This window comes from Phacochoerus africanus, unplaced genomic scaffold, assembly GCF_016906955.1.
Source record: "Phacochoerus africanus isolate WHEZ1 unplaced genomic scaffold, ROS_Pafr_v1 Scaffold_32, whole genome shotgun sequence".
NCBI lineage: Eukaryota > Metazoa > Chordata > Mammalia > Artiodactyla > Suidae > Phacochoerus > Phacochoerus africanus.
In genome coordinates this window covers 63,092-73,390 of record NW_025927403.1, presented here as the reverse complement: position 1 = coordinate 73,390, position 10,299 = coordinate 63,092, and the positions used below count along the sequence as shown (strand labels likewise).

Here is a 10,299-nt window from a genome sequence, read left to right as displayed (position 1 = left end):
CCCTTAGGACAAAGGATACACATATAGATCGAAAGTGAAGGGGTGGGAAAAAAAATGTTTCACACCAATAGACATGACAGGAAATCAGGATTTGCAACACTCATATCAAACAAAATAGAGTTTAAAACAAAAGACATAAAGAAAGACAAAAAAGGACACTACTTAATGATTAAGGGATCCATCCAAGAAGAGGATATTACCATCATCAACATATGTGCCCCAAACACAGGAGCGCCCAGATACATACAACAAATAGTAACAGATATAAAGGGAGAAATTGATGGGAATACAATCATAGTAGGAGACTTTAATACCCCACTCACACCAATGGACAGATCCTCTAGACAGAAAACCAATAAAGCCACAGAGATCCTAAAGGAAACAATAGAAAAGTTAGACTTAATTGACATCTTCAGGAAACTACATCCAAAAAAAGCAGAATACACATTCTTCTCAAGTGCACATGGAACATTCTCAAGAATCGGCCACATATTGGGACACAAAGCTAACCTCAACAAATTTAGGAGCATAGAAATTATCTCAAGTAACTTCTCTGACCACAATGTCATGAAATTAGAAATCAACCACTGGAAGTGAAATGAGGAAAAACCTACTACATGGAGACTAAACAACATGCTACTAAAAAACCAATGGGTCAATGAGGAAATCAAGAAGGAAATAAAAAACTACCTTGAAACAAATGATAATGAAGACACAACCTCTCAAAATCTATGGGATGCTGCAAAAGCAGTGCTCAGAGGGAAATTTATAGTGTAACAAGCCTTCCTCAAAAAAGAAGAAAGTTCCCAGATTGACAACTTAACCCTCAACCTAAATGAATTAGAAAAAGAACAAAAAAGTCAGCAGAAGGAAGGATATTCTAAAGCTCAAGAAGAAATCAATACAATAGAGATTCAAAAAACAGTATAGAAAATTAATAAAACCAAGAGCTGGTTCTTTGAAAAGGTAAACAAAATTGACAAACCCCTGGCCAGACTCACTAAAAAGAGGAGAGAAGGAACTCAAATAAACAAAATTATACATGTAGAAGGAGAAATCACAACGGATACAGCAGAAATACAAAAAATCATAAGAGAATACTATGAACAATTATATGCCAACAAATTTGACAATCCGGAAGAAATAGACAATTTTCTAGAATCTTACAGCCTGCCAAAACTGAATCAAGAAGAAATAGACCAACTGAACAGACCAATCACTAGAAATGAAATTGAAGAAGTCATAAAAACAATCCCTACAAATAAAAATCCATACGCAAATCAATCAGCATCATACACCACATTAACAAAAAAGTCAAAAATCATATGATCATCTCAATAGATGCAGAAAAAGCATTTGACAAAGTCCAACATCCACTCATGATCAAGACCCTCGCCAAAGTGGGTATACAGGGAACATTCCTGAATATAATCAAAGCCATTTATGCTAAACCCACAGCAAATATAATCCTCAATGGGGAAAAACTGAAAGCCTTCTCACTCCAATCTGGAACAAGACAGGCATGCCCACTCTCACCACTGCTCTTCAACATAGTTTTGGAAGTCCTAGCCACAGCAATTAGACAAACAAAAGAAATAAAAGGCATCCATATAGGAAGAGAAGAGGTAAAACTGGCACTGTATGCAGATGACATGATACTATACCTAGAAAACCCTAAGGACTCAACCCCAAAACTACTTGAACTGATTAATAAATTCAGCAAAGTAGCAGGATATAAGATTAACATTCAGAAGTCAGTTGCTTTTCTGTATACCAGCAATGAAAGATTAGAAAAGGAATACAAAGATATAATACTTTTTAAAATGGCATCTCACAAAATCAAATACCTCGGAATACACCTGACCAAGGAGGTAAAGGACCTATATGCCAGGAACTATAAAACTTTAATCAAAGAAATCAAAGAAGATGTAAAGAAATGGAAAGATAGTCCATGTTCCTGGATTGGGAAAATCAATATTGTATAAATGGCCATACTACCCAAAGCAATATACAGAGTCAATGCAATCCCTATCAAATTACCCAGGACATTTTTCACAGAACTACAACAAACAATCCAAACATTTATATGGAACAACAAAAGACCCAGAATTGCCAAGGCAATCCTGAGAAACAAAAACCAAGCAGGAGGCATCACTCTCCCAGACTTCAAGAAATACTACAAAGCCACAGTCCTCAAAACAGTGTGGTACTGGTATCAAAACAGACAGACAGACCAATGGAACAGAATAGAGAATCCGGAAATAAGCACTGACACCTAGGGTCAATTAATCTTTGACAAGGGAGGCAAGAACATAAAATGGGAAAAAGAAAGTCTATTCAGCAAGCATTGCTGGGAAACCTGGACAGCTGCATGCAAAGCAAAGAAACTAGAACACACCCTCACACCATGCACAAAAATAACCTCAAAATGGCTGAAAGACTTAAATATACGACAGGACACCATCAAACTCCTAGAAAACATAGGCAAAACACTCTCTGACATCAACCTCATGTATATTTTCTCAGGTCAGTCTCCCAAAGCAATCGAAATTAGAGCAAAAATAAACCCATGGCACCTCATCAAACTGAAAAGCTTTTGCACAGCAAAGGAAACCAAAAGGAAAGCAAAAAGACAACTTCCAGAATGGGAGAAAATAGTTTCAAATGATGTAACGGACAAGGGCTTAATCTCTAGAATATACAAGCAACTTATACAACTCAACAGCAAAAAAGCCAACCACCCAATGGAAAAATGGACAAAAGACCTGAATAGACTGTTCTCCAAAGCAGATACACAGATGGACAACAAGCACATGAAAAAATGCTCAACATCACTGATTATTGGAGAAATGCAAATCAAAACTACCATGAGATATCACCTCACACCAGTCAGAATGGCCATCATTAATAAGTCCAAAAATAACAAGTGCTGGAGGGGGTTGGAGAAAAGGGAACCCTCCTACACTGTTGGTGGGAATGTCAACTGGTACAGCCACTATGGAGAACAGTTTGGAGATACCTTAGAAGTCTATACATAGAACTACCATGTACAGAGAAAAAGAAATAAAAGGAATTCAAATTAGAAAGGAAGAAACCACAGTTATACCTTCTCAGACCCACCTCCTTGAGTAATGAAAATAAAAACAAAAATAAACAACTGGGAGCTAATTAAACTTAAAAGCTTTTGCACAGAAAAGTAAACCACAAACAAAAGGAAAAGACAATCCATAGATCAGAGAATATATTTTCAAATGAAGCTACTGACAAGGGATGATTTCCAAATCAATACAAACAGCCCAAAAAGTTCAATATCGGGGAAAAAAAAAAAACAGAAAAACAAAGAAGACATAGATGGCCAAAAAAAAACACCTGAAAAGATGCTCAGCAGCACTAATTACTAAAAAATGCAAATCAAAACTACTCTGAGCCATGACCTTACACCAACCAAAATGGCCATCATCGAAAGTCTATAAACAATAGATGCTGGAGAGGGTATGGATTAAAGGGAATCCGCTTACAGCACTGGTAGAAATGCAAATTGGTACAACCACTATGGAAAACTGCATGGAGGTTCCTCAAAAAATGAAAACTGAAAATTTGATCCAGAAACGCCACTCTTGACATCTACCTGGAGAAAATTATATTTCAAAAAGATGCCTCAACCCGAGTGTTCATTGAGGCACTACTTACAACAGCCAAGACATGAAAACAATCTAAACGTCCACTGACAGAAGAATGGATTAAGAAGAAGTATATTACCTGGTATATTATCAGGCTATTAAAAAGAATAAATGGTATATTACCTGGCCGTTAAAAAGAACAAAATAATGTGAATTACAATAACATAGATGGGCTTACTAAGTGAAGTGAGACAGTGAAAGAAAAACATCATATCTGTTGTATGTGAAATTTAAAAAAAAAGATACAAATGAACTTATTTGTAAAACAGAAACAAACTCACAGACTTTGAAAACAAACCTATGTTTACCAAAGGCAATATGCAGAGGGGGAGAAAGAGACTACGGGTTTGTGCTTAGCATATTCACACTGTGGCAGATGGAATGACTGGTCAATGGGAACCTACTGTATGACACAGAGAAATCTATACAATGTTCTGTGACGATCTATGTGTGAAAAGCATCTGAAAAAATGGATGTGTATGACACGTAGAACTGATTCACTTTGTTGCACATCAGAAATGATCACAACATTGTAAATTAACCATAGGTCAACAAACTTTTAAAAAATGAAAAATAACAGATTTAAAGTTTTACTTTCTTATAAAATGTCACACTGTGTTTAAAAAACAGGCACCATTCACATAGAAAAAGCAGAGTAAGTAAAGCTAATTACCAGAGTTCAGAATAATAAGTTGTTTTCCTAATAGCCCATGAAGAACTTTAACATATTAAAAACTATCATTATGAACTCATAGACATAAATGTGTTTTATCAGCTTAAATCCATTGCAATTACTATTCACTTTGATGACAAAATTGTCTCAACTTATCTAGTAGGAACTCAAAAACCTCAAGATGCTTCCTGAATCCTTCTGAAATGACCACTGAACTTTCATATAGGTTTGTTGTTGTTGTTGTTGTTCTCTTTTACAAGATGGCTAAGCTGATCTTGTGCATTTCCTGCCTCATAAAGAAAATCAGACATTGTTCCAGAGGGACCCTATAAAACTTGTTCACTTATTCTGGTCTGGATACCTTCCAAATCTTTTCAAATATGAGAAAATATTTCAGGGTTCCCATTATGGTGCAGTGGTTAATGAATCTGACTAGGAACCATGATGTTGTGTGTTCAATCCCTGACCTTGCTCAGTGGGTTAAGGATCTGGCATTGGCATGGGCTGTCGTGTAGGATGCAGATGCACCTTGGATCCTGCGTTGCTGTGGCTCTGGCGTAGGCTGGTGGCTACAGCTCCGTTTAGACCCCTAGCCTGGGAACCTCCATGTGCCCCAGGAGCAGCCCTAGGAAAGGCAAAAGACAAAAAAAAAAAAGAGAAAGTGTTTGTTATTTGAAGTGTAGCATAGAGACAAATCATTCCATAGAAACACACACACACACACACACACACACACACATATATTTTGTGCCTTGATTTCCTTTCTCTGGTAGGGAAATTGCCTTTCTACATGCAGGAGCAGAAATTGAAGACATTTTTTTCATTTTTTCACTTACACCAGGATATATCTTGGAGCTCCTTTATCTGGATCAAGTATCACAAGTGTATTTCAAACCATGTATTGAAGTTCTGCTATTTTTCAAAATTTCTTGGATTATAATTTTTACTATAGCTTCTATTATATCATTATTTTCCTTTAAGGAATCCAATATTTTGGTGACATATCACTCTTCTGAATTTTCCACACCAACATAACTCAAAGACATTTTTTTTGGAAGTACAGCTGATGTACAATATTATATTACTATCAGGTGTGCAACATTCAATATTTATATAAATCATTATACATATAAAGTTAATACAAAATATTAGATATATTCCCTATGTTGTACAATATACCCTTGTAGCTTATGTGTTTTACACGTAATACTGTGTACTTCTCCATCCTCTAACCCTCTTATACCATGCCCATTTCCTCTCCCACTGGTAACTGCTAGTTTGTTCTCTATATCAGAGACTTTGTTTCTGTTTGTTATATTCCTTAATTTGTTTTGTTTTTTTAGGTTCCACATAATAATTTGCTTTAAACTCACTGTCTCAGAGGGCATCTTTATGTGTGTTGGCTATGAATTTCCCAACAGAAATACACTGATGTCAGTGCAGGAAAATCCCTCAGGATTTGATAGAAAATTTTACATTAGCATTTTAAGGACCTCATTATTGAATCTAACCTATTTATAGTCACCAATATTCTCATTATTTTAATCCCAAATGTTTTAGGGACCAAGGTTTATATTCTGAAATTCTGAGCAACCGAACACTGCAAACGAACCAAGAGACATTACAAGATTTTTTCCAATGAAATGTAGCTAATGAAAGTATTCAAATGTATTTTTTAGTATTTGCTAATACTTAATATTTATTTATCTGAAGTATTAAGTATTTTTGTTGTTATCTTTGTTATATTTCAATGACTCAGTTATCTTTCCCAACTGAAGGTGGCAGAAAAACTAAGATGAGATTGACACTTCAACTCTCTGACCTTTTCTGATTAAGGCGGAATCTCAAATATACAGGTAAGACACAAAGTAACTCTGTTAAATAATTCAGGCACTTACGCAGAATTTTTTTTCCAGCTAGGATGAATAATTATGTGGCTTATAATTAATGTTTATTTATTTAATTAATGTTTTGTTTGTTTACGTCTTTTTAGGGCAACAGCACGGCATATGGAAGTTTCCAGGCTGGGAGTCAAATCAGTGCTGTAGCTGCTAGCCTATGCCATAGGCATGGCAATGTCAGGTCCAAGCTGCATCTGCGACCTACTCTACAGCTCATGGCAACACCATATTCTTAACCCTCTAAGCAAGTCCAGGGATCAAACCTGGATCCTCATGGATGATAGTCAGATTCATTTCCATTGTGCTGTGGAACTCCCTCTTTATTTAAAAAAATATATATATGCCATGAGTGATTTTCTTGCTTGCTTGCTTTCTTGCTTTCTTTCTTTCTCTCTCTCTCTTTCCTTCCTTCCTTCCTTCCTTCCTTCCTTCCTTCCTTCCTTCCTTCCTTCATTTTTCCTTTCTATTTCAGGGCCACACCTGTGGTTTATGGAGGTTCCCAGGCTAGGGCTTGAATTGGAGCTGTAGCCACCAGCCTACACCACAGCCATAGCAATGCCAGATCCAAGCCATGCCTGTGAACTTCACCACAGCTCCCAGCAATGCCAGATCATTTAACCCACTGAGTGAGGCCAGAGATTAAACCTGCATCCTCATGGATACTAGTTGGGTTTGTTAGTGCTGAGCCATGACAGGAACTCCCATCTTTGTAGACTCTCATTCAAAATTAAAAGACACAAACTGCAGAAGAGGTCAATAAGTTTCACTGTTAGGACAACCAATCAAGTCCCTGAGTATCACTAGTAGGATACTGAAAACAGTTTATGTATCACAAGTTGCTGTAGTGACAGTAAGACTGGAATCAAAATCAAATTTTCCACAGAGCATGGTACAGCTCTTATAAGAAATATAAGTCACACTTAACCTCAAAATGCCTCCAGCACCATAAGGAAATTGTGTCTACATGTATGAAAAAAAAAAAACACCACAGACTGTACAAAAGCTATTGTAAATTATTGGGTATAAAAGACTAGGTTGAGGGCACAGAAATTGGAAGTTAGAGGAGTTCCAGTTGTGTCACAGTGGCTAACGAATCAGACTAGGAACCATGAGGTTGCAGGTTCGGTCCCTGGCCTTGCTCAGTGGGTTAAGGACCTGGTGTTGCCATGGGCTATGGTGTAGGTTGCAGATACGGTTCAGATCCTGCATTGCTGTGGCTCTGGCATAGGCCCATGGCTACGGCTCCAATTAGAACCCTAGCCTGGAACCTCCATATGCCATGAGGTGGCCCTAGAAAAGTCAAAAAAGCCAAAAAAAAAATGGAAGTTAGAATAATCAGGATCATTTACTTAAAACTTTATTAATTTACCATTCTCCGTAAACTAAGGTTTACATAAAGGAAGAAAGGATGCATATATAAGGGCAAAAATCAACAAGAACAATGACATAGACAGAGTCAGTGTTCATAAAGATGGGTATGGCCCATGCCAGAAGGATGAAAGATGGGATAAACAGCGCACATTTTATTCCGTAGCTATCTGAGTTTACATTCTTTATTTTTAAAATTTAATTTTATTGGAATATAGTTGATTTACAACGTTGTGTTGGTCTCAGGGGTACAGCAAAGTGAATGAGTCATATGTATTTAAAACTGAATGTCCTTTCTTTAATCCTTCATGACATTCAGGAAATCCTAAGGGGTAAATATAACATGTCTGATCGTTGCTCATTTAAAACATTCACAGCACTGGGAGAGCATATGAAAACTTTTTCCTCAATGAAAATGTTTATCTATACAGGAAAGTTGATTTTAAATCCATTTTAAGGAATTTAACTTGTAAAAACTAACACAGACTTTATTTGAGATGACTAAAACAAACATGAGTTCCATAGATTTATATACCATACTTCCATAAATTCATAAAGACAAAACTCTCCCAATGTAAGCATCCTCCCTGTAATTATCAAAAGAGCCTTGTGAGTACTGAGTTACAGGTGTACCATCATTAAATCTAACATGTTAGAGGAACGAACATTCCCTGGAGTTTGTGTGCCTGTATTACAGGAGATAAGAGGAGGAAATTGAAGGAGAAGCTCTTCTCCTTGTGGTAAAAAGCAAAATTTAAAGGGAAAAATTATACACATTTTAAATTAAATCTTGTATCTCCATCATTTCTGTCTCAACAGACAACACAGAGATGACAGAGGGTAATCAATCCCTGACAACTGAGTTTATCCTCACAGGATTTAAAGAGCTGAGGACCATTCTGTTTCTCGTGTTCTTTACCATCTATCTGATCACCATGGTGGGAAACCTTGGATTGGTGGCAGTGATATTTACAGAGCCTCATCTTCACACCCCAATGTACATCTTTCTGGGCAACCTCGCTCTGATGGATTCCTGTTGTTCCTGTGCCATTACCCCAAAGATGCTACAGAACTTCTTTTCCAAGGACAGAATCATTTCCCTCTATGAATGCATGGCACAATGGTATTTCCTCTGCCTAGCTGAAACTGCAGACTGCTTCCTCCTGGCAGCCATGGCCTATGATCGCTATGTGGCCATCTGCAACCCACTGCAGTACCACACCTTAATGTCAAAGGAACTCTGCATTCAGATGACTATGGGTGTCTACATAGCTGGAAACCTGCATCCTATAATTCATATAGGTTTTCTGTTTAGGCTAACTTTCTGTAGGTCTCATCAAATCAACCACTTCTTTTGTGATGTTCTTCCATTATACAGACTCTCCTGTGTTGACCCTTATATCAATGAGTTGATGTTATTTATCTTTGCAGGGTCAATGTCAATCCTCTCTATTACTATAGTAATAATCTCTTACCTTTCCATCCTCTTCACCATTTTCACAATGAAATCCAACAAGGGCAGAGGAAAAGCCTTATCTACTTGTGCATCCCACTTTCTCTCGGTTTCAATAGTCTATAGTTCTCTTCTCTTCACGTATGTTCGACCAAATTCAGTTAAGAAAGGAGATAAAGATATACCCCTTGCTATTTTTTATACTCTAGTGATTCCCTTGTTAAATCCTTTCATTTACACTCTAAGAAATAGGGAAGTAATAAATGCTATGAAAAAAATTGTAAAGATGAAACAAATATCATCCCCTATGAATAATTGATTTTAGTTTGATGAAACTTTACTTTCAACATCAAGGAATACTGCAAAAGTGGAAAATGGCCACTGTATATAAAATATTAAATTACTAAAACATCTGGGTGATGGTGGCCCTATAGAAGGAGTTGGCAGTTTTCCTTCTGCTGATTTTTAGAAGAGTCTCAGAAGTATAGGTGTTATCTCTTCTCTGAATGTTTGATAGAATTTGCCTGCATAGCCATCAGGTCTCGGACTTTTGGTTTTTGGAAGTTTTTAAATCACATTTTCAATTTCAGTATTGGCTATTGGTCTGTTCACATTTTGAATATGTTCCTGGATCAGTCATGGTAAAAACTTTTGCACAGGAAAGGAAACCATTAAAAAAAACAAAAAGACAACCCAAAGAATGGTAGGAAATCTTTGCAAACTATGCAATAGACAAGGATCCAATCGCCAAAATATACAAACTCATACAACTCAACAATGAAAACCAAACCCCCCAATAAAAAAAGAGCAGAAGGCCTCAGTCAACATTTCTCAAAGAAGACGTATGAATGGCCAACAGTCACATGAAAAAAATGATCACTATTTATTAGAGAAATGCAAATCAAAACTAAAGTGAGGTACCACCTCACACCAGAATGGCCATCATTAACAATTCAACAAATAACAAATGCTAGAGAGGGTGTGGAGAAAATGGTACCTTCCTTCTCTGTTGGTAGGAATTTAAATTGGTGCAATCACTATGGAAAACAGTATGGAGGTACCTCAAAAAACTAAATACAGAACTACCTTATGATCCAACAATCCCACTCCTAGCCATATATCTGGACACAACTTTCCTTGAAGAAGATACATGCACCTGTATGTTCATTGCAGCACTAGTCACAAGAGCCAAGACATGGAAACAACCTACATGTCCCTCAACAG

At 36.8% G+C, this 10,299-nt stretch overlaps 1 protein-coding gene across 1 annotated transcript; it reads left to right on the top strand.

The window, feature by feature from the left end:
- The first annotated feature begins 8,452 nt into the window (after positions 1–8,452).
- Positions 8,453–9,394, top strand: LOC125119279 (olfactory receptor 5K3-like). The gene has a single exon (XM_047766117.1). The coding sequence runs from the start codon at positions 8,453–8,455 to the stop codon at positions 9,392–9,394; it is 942 nt and encodes a 313-aa protein (XP_047622073.1).
- The last annotated feature ends 905 nt before the right edge of the window (positions 9,395–10,299 follow it).

Coding starts and splice junctions, on each gene's coding strand:
- LOC125119279 (XM_047766117.1), top strand. CDS start 8,453: ATGACAGAGGGTAATCAATCCCTGACAACTGAGTTTATCCTCACAGGA.